Source organism: Pongo pygmaeus, chromosome 21, assembly GCF_028885625.2.
Source record: "Pongo pygmaeus isolate AG05252 chromosome 21, NHGRI_mPonPyg2-v2.0_pri, whole genome shotgun sequence".
Taxonomy (NCBI): domain Eukaryota; kingdom Metazoa; phylum Chordata; class Mammalia; order Primates; family Hominidae; genus Pongo; species Pongo pygmaeus.
The window spans coordinates 32862259-32882326 of record NC_072394.2 but is presented as its reverse complement, the minus strand read 5'-3'; the positions used below and the strand labels follow the sequence as shown (position 1 = coordinate 32882326).

General features: G+C 50.6%; 2 protein-coding genes across 6 annotated transcripts; one reads left to right on the top strand and one right to left on the bottom strand.

Moving 5' to 3' along the window:
* The first annotated feature begins 7271 nt into the window (after nucleotides 1-7271).
* FAM110A (family with sequence similarity 110 member A) lies at nucleotides 7272-19776 on the top strand. 5 transcript variants are annotated; one of them, XM_054468140.2, is made up of 3 exons: nucleotides 14828-14865; nucleotides 15609-15704; nucleotides 18207-19776. In XM_054468140.2, exon 3 carries the CDS (start codon nucleotides 18304-18306, stop codon nucleotides 19189-19191), a length of 888 nt encoding a protein of 295 aa, XP_054324115.1. In that variant the 5' UTR covers nucleotides 14828-14865; nucleotides 15609-15704; nucleotides 18207-18303; the 3' UTR covers nucleotides 19192-19776. The 5 variants fall into 5 exon arrangements, with proteins under 5 accessions (XP_054324116.1, XP_054324117.1, XP_054324114.2 ...); XM_054468141.2 differs by lacking the exons at nucleotides 14828-14865; nucleotides 15609-15704 and adding an exon at nucleotides 7272-7524; XM_054468142.2 differs by lacking the exons at nucleotides 14828-14865; nucleotides 15609-15704 and adding an exon at nucleotides 7289-7524 and having other exon boundaries at nucleotides 18210-19776.
* LOC129022017 (small ribosomal subunit protein eS10-like) lies at nucleotides 12989-14790 on the bottom strand. The gene is made up of 2 exons (XM_054468143.2): nucleotides 14502-14790; nucleotides 12989-13555 (listed from the first exon to the last, which is right to left on the bottom strand). The coding sequence occupies exon 2, from the start codon at nucleotides 13524-13526 to the stop codon at nucleotides 13029-13031; it is 498 nt and encodes a 165-aa protein (XP_054324118.1). The 5' UTR covers nucleotides 13527-13555; nucleotides 14502-14790; the 3' UTR covers nucleotides 12989-13028.
* Nucleotides 19777-20068: the final 292 nt, after the last annotated feature.

Below are 20068 nucleotides of genomic sequence, written 5' to 3'. Positions count from 1 at the left end.
ATGTGATATGGTTTGGGTGTGTCCCCACCCCAATCTCATCTTGATTTGTAACTGCTTCAATTCCCATGTGTCGTGGGAGGAACCCGGTAGCGGGTGATTGAACTATGGGGGCGGGTCTTTCCTGTGCCGTTCTTGTGATAGTGAAAACGAGTCTCACGAGATCTGATGGTTATAAAAATTGGAGTTTCCCTGCACAGGCTCTCTTTTTTGCCTGCCGCCATCCACGTAAGATGTGACTTACTCCTCCTTGCCTTCGGTCATGATTGTGAGGCCTCCACAGCCTTGTGGAAGTCATTAAACTTCTTTCATTTGTAAATTGCCCAGTCTCGGGTATGTTTTTATCAGCAGCGTGAAAATGAACTAATACAGCATGGTTAACTCCCATTTTACAGGTGAGGAAGCTGAAGCTTAGAAAGATAAAAGAATTTGCCTGTAACCCCGAACGTTCCGTCTGGCTGATGCATTGTTCCTACCTGCTCTGTTTCCTTGTTTATGAAGCTTGCAGGCTCCATGGTCCTCAACCCTGGCTACTACACACTGGAATAACCTGGGGTGGCAGAGTGCGTCTCCCCAGGATGGCCACACCAATACATCTCACACCCCACATGCTTGGCCAATAGCATATGACAGACGTGACAGTGGGTTACTTCTAAAGCTAGGCCATAATAGCCATCACAACCCCACCATGATCTCTGGGATTGCTAGTTCTGAGGGAAGCCAGCTGCCATGTCCTGAGGTTACTCAAGAAGCCCTGTGGAGTAGGCCATTTGGGGAGGGACTGAGTGCCCCAGGTGACATCTGTACCAACTTGCCAGTCATGTAAGTGAACTACCCTTGTCCAGCCTTCAGATGACACCTCATGAGAGGCCCTGAGAGAGTCTTATTGTCCCATTCACCATTCCTGTTGCCCTGTGGCCAGCTAATTAGCTTGTGGTGGTTTTCTTTTCTTTTTTTCTTTTTTCTTTTTTCTTTTTGCCGTTAATAGCAATGCCAGGCTGGGCTCGGGCTCATGCCTGTAATTCCAGCACTTTGGGAGGCCGAGGTGGGTGGATCACCTGAGGTCAGGAGTTCGAGACCAGCCTGGCTAACATGGTGAAACCCCGTCTCTACTAAAAATACAAAAATTAGCCAGCTGTGGTGGTGTGTGCCTGTAATCCTAGCTACTTGGGAGGCTGAATCATGAGAATCACTTGAACCCGGGAAGTTGAGGCTGCAGTGAGCCATGTTTGTACCACTGCACTCCAGCCTGGGTGACAGAGTGAGACTATCTCAAAAAAAAAAAAAAAAATTAGCAATGCCATAGTAAATATTCTTCTAATTAAGCCCTTCTGAATCAGCTTAATTATCTGCTTAGGGTCAATTTCTAAATGCACAGTTGCTGGATCAGAGTACAAGTCCATTGATACAGCATTTAATTTTTTCAAAGAATTGTGACTGGGCCGGGCACGGTGGCTCACGCCTGTAATCGCAGCATGTTGGGAGGCCAAGGCAGGCACATCACCTGAGGTTGGGAGTTGGAGACCAGCCTGACCAACATGGAGAAACCCCGTCTCTACTAAAAATACAAAATTAGCCGGGCATGGTGGTGTATGCGTGTAATCCCAGCTACGCGGGAGGCTGAGGCCGGAGAATTGCTTGAACCTGGGAGGCAGAGGTTGTGGTGAGCTGAGAGGGCACCATTGCACCCCAGCCTGGGCAACAAGAGTGAAACTCTGTCTAAAAAGAAAAAAAAAAAAAAAGAATTGTGACTATAGCTGGCCGTGGTGGCCCATGCCTGTAATCCCAGCACTTTGGGAGTCGAGATGGTCAGATTGCTTGAGTCAAGGAGTTTCAGACCAGCCTGGAAAACATGGCAAAACCCTGTCTCTACAGAAAAATTAGCTGAGCATGGGGGCAGACACCTGTAGTCCCAGCTACGTGGGAGGCTGAGGTGGGAGCATCACCTGAGCCTGGGAAGTCAAGGCTGTAGTGAGCTGTGTTTGCACCACCGCATTCCAGCCTGGGCAACAGAGTGAGGCCTTGTCTCAAAAAAATTAAAAAAAAAAATGTAACTATATTCTCCTTCAGTAGCAACATCTCAATTTACCTTCTCATGCACAGTGTTTGGAAGGACATATTTTGGGATGAGTTTTCTTTTACTTCACTACCTTATTTTGTTCTCTCATAGAATGCCTTTAAAATGTTACTTTAAAAAAATAGATAATACCTTTACAAGGTACAAAATCCAAAAGGTATACAAATATTTTCTTTTTTTTTTTTGGAGATGGAGTTTCGCTCTTGTCGCCCAGGCTGGAGTGCAATGGTGCGATCTTGGCTCGCTGAAACCTCCGCCTCCTGGGTTTAGGTGATTCTCCTGCCTCAGCCTCCCGAGTAGCTGGGATTACAGGTGCCCACCACCACGCCCTACTAATTTTTGTATTATTAGTAGACATGGGGTTTCACCATGTTGGCCAGGCTGGTTTTGACCTCCTGACTTCAGGTGATCCACCCACCTTGGCCTCCCAAAGTGCTGGGATTACAGGTGTGAGCCACCACGCCTGGCCAAAAATATTTTATAAAAGTCTTTCCCCCACCCCTTTCCCCTCAGTCAGCACAAGTAGCCACCACTGGGACCAGTTTCTGGTGGATGAATCCAGAAAAGTTCAGGTGCAAGTAAACACATAGAGAGAGAACACCCTTTAAATTAAATGAAACTAAAGAAAACAGAGCCATAGGTGCACAGGAGACAGAGAGCTGACATCTGGGGCTGATTTCATCTTGGTTTCGAGCTGAGTGGCAAAAACACTGCTAAGGTCAACGTTCTGAAGGAGGCAAAACCCACACACGGAACCAGCCATAGGCCTGTCAACAGGGCGAGATGTTATCATTGCTCACGTGCTGGGTCAGGATAAGGCCATATAGACCGCCCAGTTCTCTCTGATCTGGGTGTAGTTAATGACAGTTTATCCACCTTTTTCTTCTCTCTCACCATTCCCCATGGTGGGGGAGGGGAAGGACTGGGAGGCCTTATGCCCACAATTCTAGAATCTGAGTGCGCCCAGATGATCTCTCTTTACATGGCCTAATTTGGGATCCTGACAAAGTTCTTTCTGCCCTCTGCCCCACTTTCTCAGTCTAGGAATGGGCCTCTCGGTTTTTGTTTTGTCTTATTTTAAGCTCTGGGGTGTGCATGGCAGAGGCAAACTTGAAGATGCAAGGGTCAGTGAGCAGGGCCTTTATCCAGGTATCTCAAATATCTCCCAACCCCTGATTAAAGTTACATATCTCAGAGAAGAATTTGGTCAACACCATTGTTGTCATTCCTGGTTAATAACAGGGAAGTTGAGGTCTGGGAAGCACCCTAGTGATGTGTTCACACGGCCATGTGCTTCTGTAAAATTTACCAACGTAAGACATCTTAACCTCATTCTGTTAAAAGCACTATCTCCTTTCATTCCAACTTCCCTTTGCATCAGATGATGTTGGGGTTGGTGTGAGCAGTTTGCGCATCTTGCTAAAAGGATCTTAACATTTACTTTGGGTTTAGTGGGATATATTTATATTGTTTCCAGTCACTTTTGTGAAAAATTATTACTAACTGACCTGGTATTGAAATGGCTTCCAGGAATATCCATACTGAGCATACTGAGCCGACTCAACTTGTTGTGACATAAAGATTCAGGATCAGAGGTTATATCTCGAGATATATGAATGGTCCTACAGCACTCAATTCCACAAGAATGTGAAGGAGAGGTTTGAAGGTATATATGGAGCCAGCAGCTAGTTTATGGAAAGTATTACAGATGTGTTTGTGAGACAGGTAGTTAATAAAAAGAATGTTATTTTTCTGGGTTTTGTAACATTTGTGCAATTTCTCTTTTTTTTTTTTTTTTTTTTTGAGACAGGGTCTTGCTCTGTCGCCTAGGCTGGAATGCAGTGGTGAAATCATGGCTTACTGCAGCCTCAACCTCCTGGTCTCAAGCAATCCTCCCTCTCAGCCTCCTGAGTAGCTGGGACTATAGGCACGTGCCACCATGCCTGACTAATTTCTTTTTTCCTTTTTTTTTTTTTTGAGATGGAGTCTCACTGTCGTCCAGCTTGGAGTGCAGTGGCACAATCTTGATTCACTGCAACCTCTGCCTCCCAGATTCAAGTGATTCTCCTGCCTGAACCTCCCAAGTAGCTGGGATTACAGGTGCCCACTACCACATCCAGCTAATTTTTTGTATTTTTAGTAGAGATGAGGTTCTGCCATGTTGTCTAGATTGGTCTCAAACTCCTGAGCTCAGGTGATCCACCAGCTTTGGCCTCCCAAAATGCTAGGATTACAGGTATGAGCCGCCGTGCCTGGCCAGCTAATTTCTTTTTAAAATTTTTTGTAGAGCTGGGGGGTCTCACTTTGTTGCCCAGGCTGGTCTGAAGCCCCTGGGCTCAGGCAATCCTTCCACCTCGACCTCCCAAAGTGGTGGGATTACAGGCATGAGCCACCTTATTGTGGTTTCTTGTCTCTTTCTAACCAAATCTTCACTTTATTACTTAATTTCATATCTGTAATTTTTTCTTAAAGAGGTCTCCCTAGGGCTGGATGTGGTGGCTCACACCTGTAATCCCAGCACTTTGGGAGGCCGAGGTGGGTGGATCACCTGAGGTCAGGAGTTTGAGACCAGCCTGACCAACATACTGAAACCCTGTCTCTACTAAAAATACAAAAAATTAGCGGGTATGGTGGCAGGCACCTGTAATCCCAGCTACTCAGGAGGCTAAGACAGGAGAATCACTTGAACTTGGGAGGCAGAGGTTGCAGGGAGCTGAGATTGTGCCATTGCATTCCAGCCTGGGCAATAAGAGTGAAACTCTGTCTCAAAAGAAAAAAAAAAAAAAAAAAAGAAGTCTCCCTAGGCTGAAGCCACCTGCTCAATTTTCTCTTGTGTCTTACAGGATCACAGGATCCCCCTTGCCTTTCCTCACTGTTACTCCCAAACAGTTCTCACATGTTTACAAGGGAATGTAACAGAGTGGATCAGAGAATTCACTCTGGATCCAGACCGACCTTAGTTTTCTCATCTATATAATGGGAATAATAGCAGGATCTCTCGCCTTAGATAGTCATGAAGTCCAATGAGATGATGTGTATAAAGCCCTAACACAATGTAGCAGAGGGCACAGGGCCAGGTTTGATATTTAGCTGGTCCTCACGGATACAGCAGACTCCCTGTTTATCACAGTGGTTGGCTCTGATTTGGTTGGTGTCCATGCCAGAGTGTACAATCATTATTAGCTATTGATGTATTATTAGCTCCCTCCCCTGCCCACCCAGGGGTTTACGCAGTAAGTTCTCAATTATTGGCAATCCAAACAAAGAATAAAAGACACCAGCTGGAATAAAACAGAGAAGCTGGTTCCAAATTGAGCAATTCAGACTGACTGCTATAAAATTTCCTCACCTTAAAGGTCCTTAGAGTTAATTCGTTCTAATCCCCCTAAAAATATACTTTTCTGACATGTTCAAGTATTGGAAATTTGGAAAATTCACAAAAACACAAAGAAGAAATTAACTGCTGTGATTATAGATGATTATACACATATACGTATGTATTTAATACATATTTATGCTGTACATAGTGTTTTGAAGCATACTGTACTTCAAAAAAATTTGGGAGGGGTGCATTGGCTTATGCCTGTAATCCTAGCAATTCAGGAGGCCAAAGCAGGAGGATCACTTGAGGCCAGGAGTTCTAGACTGGCCTGGGGCAACATAGCGAGACCCATAGCTTGACATGGTGATGCAGGCCTGTAGTCCTAGTTACTCTGGAGGCTGAGGTGTGAGGATTGCTTCAACCTAGGATACAGTGAGCTATGATTGCACCACTGCACTCCACCCTGGGCAACAGAGTTAGACCCTGTCTCTAAGAAACATAAATAAACCAGTGTTTAACACTTAGCATTTCCCCCTATCTTTAAATATCTTTTAGTTACTTCACTTTTATTTTTATTTTTTTGAGATGATCTCTTGCCCAGGTTGGGGGTGCAGTGGCATGATCTCAGCTCACTGCATCCCCCACATCCCAGGTTCAATCTATTCTCCTGCCTCAGCCTCCTGAGTTGCTGGGATTACAGGCATGTGGCACCACGCCTGGCTAATTTTTGTATTTTTAGTAGAGACAAGGTTTCACCACGTTGGCCAGGCTGGTCTTGAACTCCTGACTTCAGGTGATCTGATCGCCTCAGCCTCCCAAAGTGCTGGGATTACAGGTGTGGGCCGCTGCTCCTGGTGGCTACTTCACTTTTAATGGCTGCATAATATTCCTCATCAGAAAGTGGGAAAAATTAGGCTAGGTGGCATGGCACATGCCTGTAATCCTAGTACTTTGGGAGGCTGAGTTGGTAGAATTGCTAGAGCTCAGGAGTTTAAGACCAGTCTGGGCAACATGGCAAAACCCCGTCTCTACAAAAAATACAGAAAATACCGGGTGTGGTGGCACACACCTGTAGTCCCAGCTACTTGGGAGGCTGAGGTGGGAAGATTGCTTGACCCCAGGAGATTGAGGCTGCTGTGAGCTGAGATCCCGCCACCGCACTCCAGCCTGGGCGACAGAGTGAGACTCCATCTCAAAAAGAAAGAAAGAAAGAAAGAAAAAGAAATAAAGAAAGCGTTAATAATTAAAAGTACTTTTAGAGGGTTATGTCATAAGCCTTGACAAGGGTTGTTCTGTAAAGCTACCTGGCATGTAAAAAGCTCAATTAAGTTAGCTCCTCCACAGGATGGAATTATATAACCAATCCCTTTCAAGAGGCATTGAAGTTGTTTCCATTATTTTGCTATGATGAATAAGGCTGAGCAATATTAATCTTTGCTCATATCTTTGGTCATTTCCTTTGTAAATTTCGGGACTGCTGGGTATGCACATTTTAAAATTAACTCACTCATCATCATGCAGTTAGGAGAACAGAGAAAGGAAGGGGCTTGCACCGGGTCACATAGGGAGTTAGCGTCAAAGTCAGGACTAGGAACCAGCCAGGGTCCTCTAACTGGAGCTCTTCCAGCTGGGGTCCTAGAGGAAGTCCCAGCTGGACGCGGGAGGGAGGAGGAGGAAGGGAAAGAACCAGGCGCCGGGGCTGAAGCGGCGGCAGGAAGAAGGTGGGGCCGGCTGGGAGGAGCGGGCGGAGCTGCTGAGCAGCGCCGCTCCTTCGGGCGGGTGAAGCTAAGCGGTCGCCTGGCAACCCCGGCGGCGCGCCGTTCGAACGGAAGCGAGGAACCAATCAGGAAGTCCGGGGCGAACCATTCTGGTGTGAAGGGGGGCGGCGTGCTCACTTCCCCTTCCACGGCGCCCCAGGGACTTTCCCTGCGGTGGGGGTCTTCGACAGTCAGGGACCCGCTCAGCTCGACTGCGGAGGGCAGCTCCAAAGGGGACCCCAAAGGTGCCCACGCGGGGCTGGGGCCTCCTGGGCGTCGTTGGGAGCGGCCACTACCGGCCCGGGTCCGAGCTGTCAGCCTCTCCAAAGACTGCGCGAGAGGAGCCGGGACACGCCTAGCGCGGGCTCCAGGTGAGGGCGCGGGTGGTTCCGGGTGCGACCCCGGGTCTGGGGGCTCCGTTCCCCGAGCGTCTGCTGTCTGCTTTCTCCCCGCGTCGTACCTGCGTGTCATTTCACAGATGAGGACTCTGAGGCTCAGAGAGGCAAGTGTCCCGGCCCGGCGAGCTCTGGCGGAGAATCCAGTTCAAGTCTTTCTGCCCCACCTCGCAGCCCCTAGTCTAGTCACATCTAGACTTGCCTTGAGAGGCCCAGACGGGCAACTGGTAGTCATTTTCCCAGCGTTTTATCGGCAGGGACACGACCTATAGACCCCTGGCTGGATCACATATCCCCGCGCCCCACACTGTCCTCGGGATACCCCTTTTGGGCGTCTGTCTTTCCTTCTCCGCAGTCCGGGGTTGGACTCGGCTCATTTGGCGCCCTTCTGTCTACGGGGCTCTGAACAGAGGACCACTCTTTGGGGATCGGACGGGACTGAACTTTCTGCTGGATGCAGGGGCAGCAGATTCTCAAGCCCCCAGAGTCGCTGCTGGCCTCTTGGGAATCATCCCCAGTTTGGGGAAGGGAATAGAGCCAGTCCCTAAACCAAAGCCACTAGTCACCAGAGACTTTGGAATTGGGAGTGGGGCCGGAATCCCCCCAGGTGGAGCATCTGACCTAGGCCAGACCCTGCTCTGTCTCCTGGGGACACCCCCTGCCCCCTAGGTTGCTATTGTCAGTCTCCTTTTGTAGGTGGGGAAACTGAGGTTCTAAGAAGTTAAGCCCCTTTTCGAAGTCACAGTCAGACAATGCAGTGGTTAGCTCCTAGTCCCTCTGGCTTCAATCTTAGAATCCTTAACACACAGAATCATGCATTTTGAGAGTCTTGAATCTCTTCATAAGGGAGTTACATATCCTCTCTCCTCTGGAGCCTCCCCCTGGCTTTGGGGGACAGGATCTCCGAGGACTCAGAAAGAAAACAAGCCTTTCCTTTATTCTTTCAACAAATATTATTTATTTACTTCATAAGCCCTGCTCTGGTTCTTGCATGTTTTGTTTTTCTCAGTAGCATTTACTCCACCTTATGTCCTATATATTTTACTTATTAGCAAATTTATCATCTTCTCCCACTGTGATGCAAGGCAGGGGCTGAGGCAATTGAGCCAGTGCAAAATTTAGGGATGCCCAAAACCTCAGTAATCAAGATAACTGAAACTAACGTTCATGGACCATTTGTGTGTTCTGCAGGCAGGAGGTTAACTCACACAGCCTTCATGAAGTGCAGTCCTCCCATCTCTCTCTCTCTCTCTATATATATATATACACACACGTATATATATGTATATGTGTATATATGTATATATATGTGTATATATATGCATATTTATAAATCATGAAACCACTGCCCTGTCCCTGACTTGCTCTGTGACATTGAGTAAGTTTCTTCAGTCTCTGGGCTGAGCTAAGAAGTCATGATGGTGCACTCAGGCCTGGGCAGAGTGCAGTCTAGGATAGGAAGTGGGCTTGGCTGTGGATCTGCCTCCCCCTCACCTTTCTAATCCTGCGTGCCAGGCCCTTCCCCAAGACCTTGCATGTGTTATCTTTCATTCTGTCCCCACTGCAAAATCCTTCATCCCCATTTTGCAACCTCAAGTGCAGACCTAAGCCTAGAAGATCAACTTGCTATCAGTGGGCCTAGATGTCCACATCCACACCCATTCCACAGCCTACTCCCTTCTCCCTTCCTAATGTTAGTGCAAGGCCACCCTGAGCAAGGCTGACTCCTGGGCAGGCCAGGGCACCAGAGTCTGGGAGGCCTCCAGAAATAGCTGAGGGCCTGGTGTGGCTCTGGAGGCGGCCCAGCTGGGTGTCCCTGACCTGGACAGCTGGGCTGAAATTGAGCTGGGGCTGCCCTGCTGGCTGGCCCCTTGCCACTGCCTGGAGCCTTCCCGATCTCCTCTGGGGCAGGCAAGGGCCTCCCCAAATCTAGGCCAGGCTTCTGCTGAAGGGAAAGAAAGAAGCAGGTGGGAGGAAGGGGGTGGGTTGGGTGTAGAATGTCATGAAAATTATAACCTTTGGAAACCACACCTCCCACCCCCTCACCAAAGAATAAAAATCACTAACACCTCTTGAGCATTTACTGTGTTCTAAGTACTTTACAAGTATGAACTCATTTAATTCCCTCAACTCTGTGATATAAGGTAATTACTGCTGTTCTTATTTCCATCTTGCAGAGTGGAAACTGAGCACAAGAGAGGTTTAATAATTTGCATAAGATAACCTAGAGGTGGAGTTTGAACCCAGAGAGTCTGGCTCTAAATTTTACATTTTTTTGGGGGGGTGTGGTGGGGCGGTGAGTGAATTAAAATGTATATAAAATAAAATTTACCATTGTAACCACTTTTAAGTATACAGTTCAGTGGCATTAAGTACATTCCCCATTGCCTCTCCCCCCAGTGCCTGGCAATCACCATTCTACTTTCTGTTTGAGTGAATTTGACTACTTTGGGTACCTCTAGGTATTATAAATGGAATCATAACAGTATTTGTCTTGTTATGTCTGGCTTATTTCACTTAGCATAATGCCTTTAATTTTCACCCATGTTGTTGTGTTAGAATTTCCTTTTTAAGGCGGAATAATATTCTATTCTAATATTCTATGTATATGCTACATTCTGTTTATCCATTCATTCCTTGATGGACACTTGGATTGCTTTTGGCTGTTGTGACTAATGCTGCTTTGAGCATGGATGTACAAATATCTGTTTGAGTTCCTGTTTTTAATTGTTTTGGGTATACACCCAGAAGTAGAATTGCTGGGTGATCCTGTGGTAATTCTGTTTAATTTTTTGAGGAACTACTTTACTGCGTTTCACAGTGACTGCACCATTTTATGTGTCCATCAGCAGTGCACAAAGTGCTAATTTCTCAACATCTTCACAATACTTGTTATTTTCTGTTTGTATTTTTTTTTTTTGGTAATGGCCATCTTCAGGGGTGTGATGTGGTATCTCATTGTGGTTTTAATTTACATTTCCCTAATGACTAATGGTGTTGAGCATCTTTTCCTGTGCCTGTTGGCCATTTGTATATCTTTGGAGAAATGTCTATTCAAGTGACTCTGCATTTTTTTTTGTCTTTTTGTTTTTTTTTTGAGACAGAGTTTCGCTCTGTTGCCCAGGCTGGAGTGCAGTGATGCCATCTTGTCTCACTGCAATCTCTGTGTCCCAGGTTCAAGTGATTCTCCTGCTTCAGCCTCCTCAGTAGCTGGGATTACAGGCCCCCACCACCATACTGGGCTAATTTTTATATTTTTAGTAGAGATGGGGTTTCACCATCTTGGCCAGTCTGGTCTTGAACTCCTGACCTTGTGATCCACCTGCCTCAGCCTCCCAAAGTGCTGGGATTACAGGCGTGAGCCACCGCACCCAGCCATGACTCTGCATTCTTAACCATTACCTGTGCTTCTCTTAGATTTGTAACCTCTGAGAATAGTGGATCAGCATTCTGGGCTGATGAAGGCCTCCCTCAGGAGCTGGGCACTGGATGCTCTATTTGGTTTAATAGTTATCATAGCCTGCACTTTGGTGACATTTGTCATGCATAGACCTCATGCAGAGAGGGAGGCACTATTGTGAGTCCTGTTTTGCAGTTAGGGAAACTGAGATATGGAGAAGTTGAGTATTTTATCCAAGGTCTCATAGCTAATCATCAGTGGAGCTAGGATTTGAATGGGTTCTGGAGTCCATGCTATACCTTACAGATATGGCCAGGGGGATGGAGTAGCAAAGACCACTGCAGGCAGCAGAACCAGTGTGTGCAGAGGTTTGTATATGGTGGCTTTGGAGAAAGAACAGGACTTGGGTAGAAGTGGTCAGAGCCCAGCTCGAATGGGGGTGACTTGAAGTTGGAGGAAGAGTAGGACAGGTCTGGAAAGGCCAGGAGCAGGGTCAGGGTTTGGGGAGGAGGCTTGGTGCTTAGGGACCCTGGCCTTTTTTTTTTTTCTTCTCACAAGATATTTATTAATTATAAAGGGAAAATAATAACTGTAGAGTGGAGAAATTTGGCAGATACTGCCTTAACCAAGGAATTGGCTGATCACTAAGATTAAGACAAACTGTTGTTATGAGTGGGTGTGGTAATGTACCTATAGTCCCAGCCACTCAAGAGGCCGAGGTAGCAGGATTGCTTCAGCCCATGTATTTGAGGCTGCAGTGAGCTATGGAGTGCACTCCAACCTGGGCAACACAGTGAGACCTCACTTCTAAAAAAAGAAAAAAGAAGCCTCCTGATACCACATACTAAGAAGGACACAACATCACTTTTGTGTTATTCTTGACAGATATGTTTAACTTTCTCTCCTTTCTTTCTTCCTCTCTTTCATTCTTCTCTCTTTCTTACTGATATAAGAAAAAGCTTTATACATTTAATATATACCTCTTGATGAGTGGCCTTGGCCTTTGAGGTGGCCTGGGTCCAGAACAGCCAGTTGTTCAATGGTATTTCCTCTTGTGTTTGGTCCCTGAAGGAAGAAAATTGGAAGGGTGTGATGGAGCTCATGGTCCAGTGGGAGAGATAGGAAACGAGTTATATTTCCTATCCTAGATAAAAGGTTATCTAAAATGACAGGATGTAATGAGTGCTCGTAAGGGAATAAAATGGGTGAAATTGCTGAGGGGGTCTCTTGGAGGAGATGACATTTGAAATGAAATCTGAAGTGGGTGAGGGAAGAGGTTCCAGACAGAGAACAGCTGGTGCAGAAGCCCTGAGGCAGGAAAGACCTTGTGTTCAGGAACAGCAGGGAGGGCTTTGTGGCCAGAGCAGGAAAGAGGTTGGAGATAAGATGGGAGATTTGGACAAGGACTGAGTTCTGGAAGGCCTGAGGGCCAAGTGGGGAGCTTGGATTTTTTTTTTTTTTTTTTTTTTGAGACAGAGTCTCGCTCTGTTGCCCAGGCAGGAGTGCAGTGGCTCAATCTCAGCTCACTGCAGGGAGCTTGGATTTTATTGTCAGGGAGCCACAGGAGGGTTTAAACACAGCAGTAATGAGACTTTATTTCTGCTGGGAAAACATTGCCATTATTGCCCCCATTTTACAGCAGAGGAAACCGAGACTCAGAACCATAACCAGGGAGTGCTTCCTAAGGTGGTTTCTCCCTCTGGGGTCCAGCCGACGAGGCAGTAGATTCTTTGGGACTTCCTTGGGGGGCACATCTGGTGAGTGGCCAAAGCCCAACACTGAAAACACTGTCTCTTCCACCTCCCCTCCCCAGACGTGAGCCTGGGTTCCAATCCTGGCTCTACCATTAATCAGCTGTGTAATTTTGGGCAAGTGGCCTTACCTCTTGGAGCCTCAGTTTTCTCATCTGAAAATGGGCATAATAATAGTAGCCCCCACAGGGTAGGTGTGAGGATTAAATTAGTTAACATTTTGTAAAGAGCTTAGAACAGTGTCTGGTACAAAGAAAGTGCTCAGATGAGATTTGTTCTTTTCTTTTTTGGCTGTAAGTTTATTCAATGTGAAATAATCCTCTCCAATTTTACTGAGGTGGCTGACCACGTCCACGACCACATCCGCCTCTAAACTGGAATTCGGTTGCTGACCCAGCCCCAGCCTCGGCTTTCTTGTAGGCACCAGGGGGCACAGAACACTGTCTGTAGGTATCTCTGTCGGCTTCCCCTCTTGTGAGTCTTGCAGGTCGCTTACCCTCCAGACCTTTAGGCCGAGGCCTGCCAATCTCTGGACGGCTGTGGTGTAGGGTGGCAGGAACAATCTCTGGGGGCAGATGAAGGTAATCACGGAGATACTGGATACCCTCATTGGTAAGGTACCAGTAGAAATGTCTCCAGGCAAACTGTTCCTTCACGTAGCCTCGGGACTTGAGAGACTGCATGGCCTTCATGAGATGAAGGTTGGGCACATTCTTGTCTGCCAGCTCCGGGTGCTTAGGCATGTGGACATCCTTCTTGGCCACCATGACTCCCTCCTTAAAAAGGAGTTCATAAATGGCAATCTGGTTCTTCTTAGGCATCACCATCTTGGCAGCTGTAGGGTCTGGGGCTGGGGCTGGAAAGGAAGGACTGTTCTTTTCTTTGCTATTATGAAAATCATTATTGTTGCTTTGCTGTTACTACTATTAGTGCCTGAAGGAGCCTTCCCTCCCCATCCCCCATTTCTGCCTCAGTAGAGGGCTAGGCAGGGCCCAGCAGGCCATTTGGAGGATGATGGACTTGTTGCCCCATCCCCTGTAAAGTCAGGGACTGGAGGAGGCTGCAATGCTGAGGGGGAAGGAAAGCTGATGTGAATCACTGCTGGCCTTCTCATGCCCTATAACCTAGTCCTGGCCCAGCTCCCACAGGCACAGACATGGAACAGGAGCCTCTTCAGCCTGAGCCGGGCAGAGGGCTGAGGCTGAGGCCTGGGGGACAGCTCCTTCTCTGGGCCTCAGGATTCCCATGAAAAAATGGCCTATCAAATGTTCCTACCTGCAGTGAGTTATAGGACTTGGGGTGGAAGAGGTGACAGTCACCTCCCTGCGGGAATTCCTTCCTGCAGGGCTACAGTCTCATGGGATTAAATGAGGGGGCTCTGGGGATTTAAATGAGTATGGTGCCTGGCATCCAAAAATTCTAGTTACTGTTGTTACTATGACGGCTGTTGTTACCGATGTTAACAGTTTTCACAAGGTGGCTAAGGCATCCTCAGGCTCAGCCTGTTCCAGAGGGATGGACTCTACACCTGACAGAATGGAGCACCAGGAGGGTCCCGCAGCCTGGTCAGGGACACACAGCTAGAAAGTGGTGGCGTTAAGGCTTGGTCTGGAGGGAAAGTGCGCAGGCTGGACTCCCCAGAGTGATTTTGGGCTAGTGACTCAGCCTCTCCCAGCCTCAGTTTACCATTAGTCAAATGGGGTAACAATAGAACTCACCAGACAGTGATTGTTGGGAAGATTAAAATGGGTTACCCGATACCAAGAAAAACACTTCCCCGTGCCTGGCACAGTGAACATTACCTGGCAGTCGTTCTGAGTGTCAGGGAGGGGGGCTCAGTTTGTCCATCTCTAAGATGGTTGCGCTTGCCTGCCAGAGCCACTGGGACTCCGCGCGCCAGGTGTGCGGTGGGCGGGTCTCGGCTCCCGGAAGAACTTCCCTGGGTGGTCCTGGAGCGGGTCGGACCCAGTTCCTGAGCCAGGCCAGCTGCCAGCGGCCGGGGCTCGGGTTCCAGCCCCTGCCTGGCTTTCCTTACCCTTTTCGGGTAATACCTGGACCGACGGGTTCACTTGCCCGCGGCCGCCGGAAGTTGCGCAAACTCAGGTTGCCGGAGTCCCAGGTGGGCCGGGCCGGAGGAGCGCAGGCCAGCGGCGCGGGCGCAGCCAGGTACGTGCGGACCGGGGCGGGGGGCGCCCAGCCGGGGTAGGGGGCGGCCCGAGCACCCCTCCACCCCAGGACGGCGGGAACGGGGCAGGGATCTATAGACCTTTCGGCTTCAAGAGGACCGCGGGGATCGTGCCGCTGTCTCCCTCATTTGAGAGCCAGGCCAACTCGGACTCAGAGGGGCGGCGAGTGGCAAGGGTCACACAGCGCCCTGCTAGCCGTCCCCCTATCCCCCGCCACCGGGAGTCCTCAAGCTTTTCCGGAATTGAGGGAGAGCAAAAGCCAGACTGAGGATCTGAGTTCCCCCCAACCCTGCCCCGCGGCCTCTGGAGGCTGACGCTGGGGAGCTAGTGGGGAGGGGGCCAGGTGGGGATGCGTGCCCCCGGGATGCAAACCAGAAGGGCCGGCGGTTGGGGGCATTCATGGGAGGCATTTGAATCCGTGGGTGGGGCATTGGGCGGTGAGAGGAGGCCTGAGAGGGGACATTGAGTCCCGCTTGGGGACTTGGGACCCTGGCTTCACCTGGCAGGAGCCGCTGCACCTCCGTTTGCCCACCCGTGACATGGGGCTGTTGAGGTCAGCTCACTGATCAGCCTCTGTCTTGGGCCTGCTTTGTCCGCGGTGTGGGCTGGGACAGACCCTTGTGGGGCTTGCTTAGAGACCTCTACGTGGGGGTGGTCTGTGGACTTGGTTAGTCAAAATCTTAAAGACCAGGAGCCTGGTTCGTGGCTCCGCCTTTTTGCCAGATGCTGAGGAAAGCCCTCGACCTGTTTGATCTCTCCATCCTTATCGTGACCTGGAGGCTCCGGAAGGTCTATTTTTAACCTCATTTCACGGATAAGGTAACCGAGTCTGTAAAGAGGCGAAGCTGCTTGCGCAAGGCGCACAGCGGGCGGGTGGGCGAGCCGAAGGCCGGCGGGCCCGCGGCGCCAAACCCGGGGTTGGCTCTCATATCTGTCCCGGCCCCTCCAGAGGGGGACCCCAGGGCCAGCAGATGGGGCCAGAGGGGCTGGGGGCCCGATCGGGGTCGTGCACGGGATTTCTGCCCCGGCCCCGCCCGTCTGACCTCCTTCTCCCTCTTTATCCGGATGGTGCCCGCAAGGGAACTGCCACTGCGGACGGGTTGGACTGGTTTGGGAGGTGACGGCCTGGGGGTGGGGCAGAGTTTGGCTGCCTCTACTATGCTCCTTTCCTGTCAGGTCCTTCCCACCTGTGGTCTCCTGGGGGTCGGCCCTGGTGGAGCGAGGCTTCCTTTCCCATCCACTCCATCTCTCCTGCCTTGGGAGCAGCACCCAAGGATCTATTCCCAACTCATGGCTGCTGCAGAGGTCTCCAGCTGGTGGTTGGGGGCCAGATGGAGGAGGAGGGGACAGATATGTTTGCAGACATATTTTGTTTGCTGTATATGCAATGTTTTAATCATTATTATTGAATATGCTGACAGTTAAGAATCTAGAGTTTTTATGTACTCCTGGATTTCCAGCTTCCTGGAACAATACACCTACCACCTTGGACCCATATGCCTGCAGCAGGCAGGGTACCTAGATGTCTCTAGTTCATCCCTGATCACCCAGTTCACATCTGGCTCCCATAAATATTTCAGTTCAATAAATTTTTATTGAATATTCTGCCCTAGTATGTGTCTAGGGCAACCCCCTGCCCTCATGGAGCTGATATTTTAGGGGGATGGGGACAACAAAGAGTAAAACAACCATATACAAATAGAGTGCTTGTGCAGGGGATAAGGAGAAAAGGAATAGTGCCGGGAGGGGGTCAGGAGCACCAGGGAGAAACAGGATGTGGTATTGAAATCAGTGCCTTATTTATCTATTCTGGGACCTGGGAAAGTCACTTCTCTGAGTCTCAGTTTCTCCATCTGCACAACGACCCACAGGCTTGTGGGAGGTTATAGGGAGGAAGGCACCCAGCAGAGATCCCTGCCTCCCCACCCCAATCCAGACTCGCTCCCTTCTGGATTTTTGGATGTCTAGGTGGGGCTGTCCAATGTAGCTTCCTACCATGGATGGAAATGCTCTACTCTGTGCTGCCAAACACAGTGGCAACTGGCCACATGTGGCTATTGAGAACTTGAAATGCCACTAGTGTAGCTCAGGAACTGAATTTTATGTTTTTATTTCATTTAAATTTAAAGTTAAGGTTGAATAGCCACATGTGGCTGCTGGCTATTGAGCTGGACAGCACAGGTCTAGATGGCTTGAACTGTAAGCCTTCTTGGGGAACACCCAGATTAAGTACCTGCCCCCTCCATTTTACAGATGAGAATGTTTGGGACTTGGTATGTGGGTTTTCTTCTGTCCCATCTCCAAGGGGCCTTGTGGGGTGACTCTGTGGGCTTGGCCCTTCCTTGGAAACAGGGTCAGGGTTGGCTTGATGTCTGGGGCATCAGGCCCTGACACTTGGGTGACCACGTAGACACTTGTGCATCCAGGTGTATGCCCTCCTCCCAGGTGAGTGCCCATTCCATGGCTGCAGGCAGATCGAGGGTCTGCCGGATGCCTCCATGCACGGCTGTGTGATTTTGGACATTTCCAGCTTCTCTCAGTACAGCATAGCTCAGGGCTGACTTTTCCACGTGACAGGCATTTGTGGATCACCGTGGGCCATCCAGTTCCATGCAGGAAGCTGACGGATGTCTGGACTCCACTGGGGCGGGGGTGGAGATTTTCTTTGCTCCTTCCCTATAAGCTCTGCCCTTTGCCTGGGGCCTGGCATGTCTAGGCGGGTGGATGGCACAGGGCAGCTTCCTGCCTGGATGGGTGAGGGGTAGAGGTGGTACCAGGCTCCCTGTGGGGAGTCCAGGTGGAGTGTGGGGCTGGAGCCCTTTTTCTTGGTCATTTAACCCTACACCCCTGTGCCAGCACCTTCCTTTTTGGTGGTAAGGGGCAGAGCCACCTACTCGCTGGGTTAAATTAAGCAAGTTGGTTGCCTCTCTGGGCTTCAGTTTCTCCATCCAAAAAATGGGGCTGTTGAGAGGGCCTGAGGTTGAGTTGACTGGTGCGTAGCACAGAGCCTGGAGCCTCCCTTTCTCCCTTTAGCGCGTGCCTTGCCCTGTCTTTTCTGCTCAGGTTGCCCAGGTCTTTCTTCTCTAGCACCTTTTTTCCTCTCTTGGTCTCAGCCGGGCCTGGTTCCCCCGGGGCAGGAGGGAGGGGGTGTGGGTGGGGCCTGAGGCCCCGCAGCTGTTGCCTTGTGCCTGCTGATTGGCTCCTTATGGAGGGGCGTGGTCTCTACCTTATAATAGGGAAGGCGTCTTATCCTCTCTCAGCCGTGGCTGAGCCTCTTTGTCTGAGGGCGCTCGGCTTTTTTTTTTCTCTCCTTCACTGCAGCAGTTGCCGGTGTCCAGCTGCCTACTTTCTGCCCGGATCTCTGGCTCCTTATTTCTCCGGTCTCCTCAGACTAAAGCCCTCGGGATATGCAGCAGCCATGCCTGTGGACACGCTGAGCCCTGGAGCCCCGTCCGCCCCCGCCCTACCTTGCCGCCTGCGGACCAAGATCCCTGGCTACCTGCTACGGAGGCCGGCAGATGGTGGAGTCCGGAAACCGAGTGCTGTGGAGCGCCTGGAGGCCGACAAGGCCAAGTACGTCAAGAGCCTGCATGTGGCCAACACCCGCCAGGAACCTGTGCAGCCCCTGCTGTCCAAACAGCCACTCTTTAGCCCTGAGACTCGCCGCACAGTGCTCACGCCCAGCCGCCGAGCCCTGCCTGGCCCCTGCCGACGGCCCCAGCTGGACCTGGGCATCCTCAGCAGCCTCATCAACTTGTGTGATAGTCCCGTGTCCCCTGCCGAGGCCAGCCGTACTCCTGGACGGGCAGAGGGAGCCGGCCATCCTCCCCCAGCCACCCCTCCACGACCGCCGCCCAGTACCTCTGCGGTCCGCCGAGTGGATGTCCGCCCCCTGCCTGCCTCGCCTGCCCGGCCCTGCCCATCACCGGGCCCTGCCACCGCCTTCAGCCCAGCCCGGCCGCCGGGTTTGCAACGCTCTAAGTCGGACTTGAGCGAGCGCTTTTCTAGGGCAGCCGCTGATCTTGAGCGCTTTTTTAACTTCTGCGGCCTGGACCCGGAGGAGGCAAGAGGGTTGGGTGTGGCCCACCTGGCACGGGCCAGCTCGGATATCGTGTCCCTGGCAGGGCCCAGTGCTGGGCCGGGCAGCTCTGAAGGGGGCTGCTCCCGCCGCAGCTCGGTTACTGTTGAGGAGCGGGCCCGGGAGCGCGTTCCCTATGGTGTGTCGGTGGTGGAGCGCAATGCCCGCGTGATCAAGTGGCTGTATGGGTTAAGGCAGGCACGGGAGAGCCCAGCAGCTGAAGGCTAGGCACCACTGGGCCTGGAATTCGCCACAGGACAGATCTTACAGAGGCAAGTGGTCCCTGGACCTCTCTTGCATCCATTCTCTGGATGGCCATGTCAGAGGCTCCACCCTGGTGTGAACTTGGTATGGAGGCAAAGGCTTAGAGGCTGGACCAGCATTCTTGGGCGAGGACTGACTCTCGGAGGCTTTTGTTCTTGACTTTGGACACCTGAGAACCTCCTTCTCCCCTCCTCCAATACAAGGTTTTTGACATGAGTGTACTCCTGCTTAGTTCCTCTTGTGGGGCTGCATTTGGGGTGCTTTACCCTCCCCACTGAGAGTGAGGGGCCAAGGGATCTCCTGAATCCTGTCTCCCCAGCGGCTGTGTTTCCTCCTTCCTTCCTTGGCCTCTGTACTTTGCTGACTTCCTCTTCCTTACCCAGCAGAACCCACCCTGGGGTGGGGGCAGTGCGGAGGGGCCTATCCACTGCTCTTCCTAGTCCTCGGCAGCTGGCCTAGGTGGGCAGACTATAGGAGGGACTGGTTAGAAGTCTGCATTGCTTTGACTTCCCTCTCCTTGGTTAATAAACACAAATGCTTGTTTTTCAAGGGCTGGGCCTTCAGACTCTTCTGTGTTCACAAGAGAAGGGGTGAGAGAAGGCTTGGGGTGGGGCCATCAAAACAGTAATTGTTCACCCCGAGATCTAGTGGTGGGGCATGATGATAGCGGCTGGCCTGGCTGGAGACATGTCCCTGTGGTGGGTTCTCATAGCTCTCCTGGAAGGCTAGCAGGCCTGCCTCATCGAGGAGGAAACTGAGATCCAGCCATGAGTGAGCTGGAATAGAGCTGGGAGTAGGAATGGGGTCTTTCCCCTGCACCAGAAAGGGAGCCTGCAGGGGA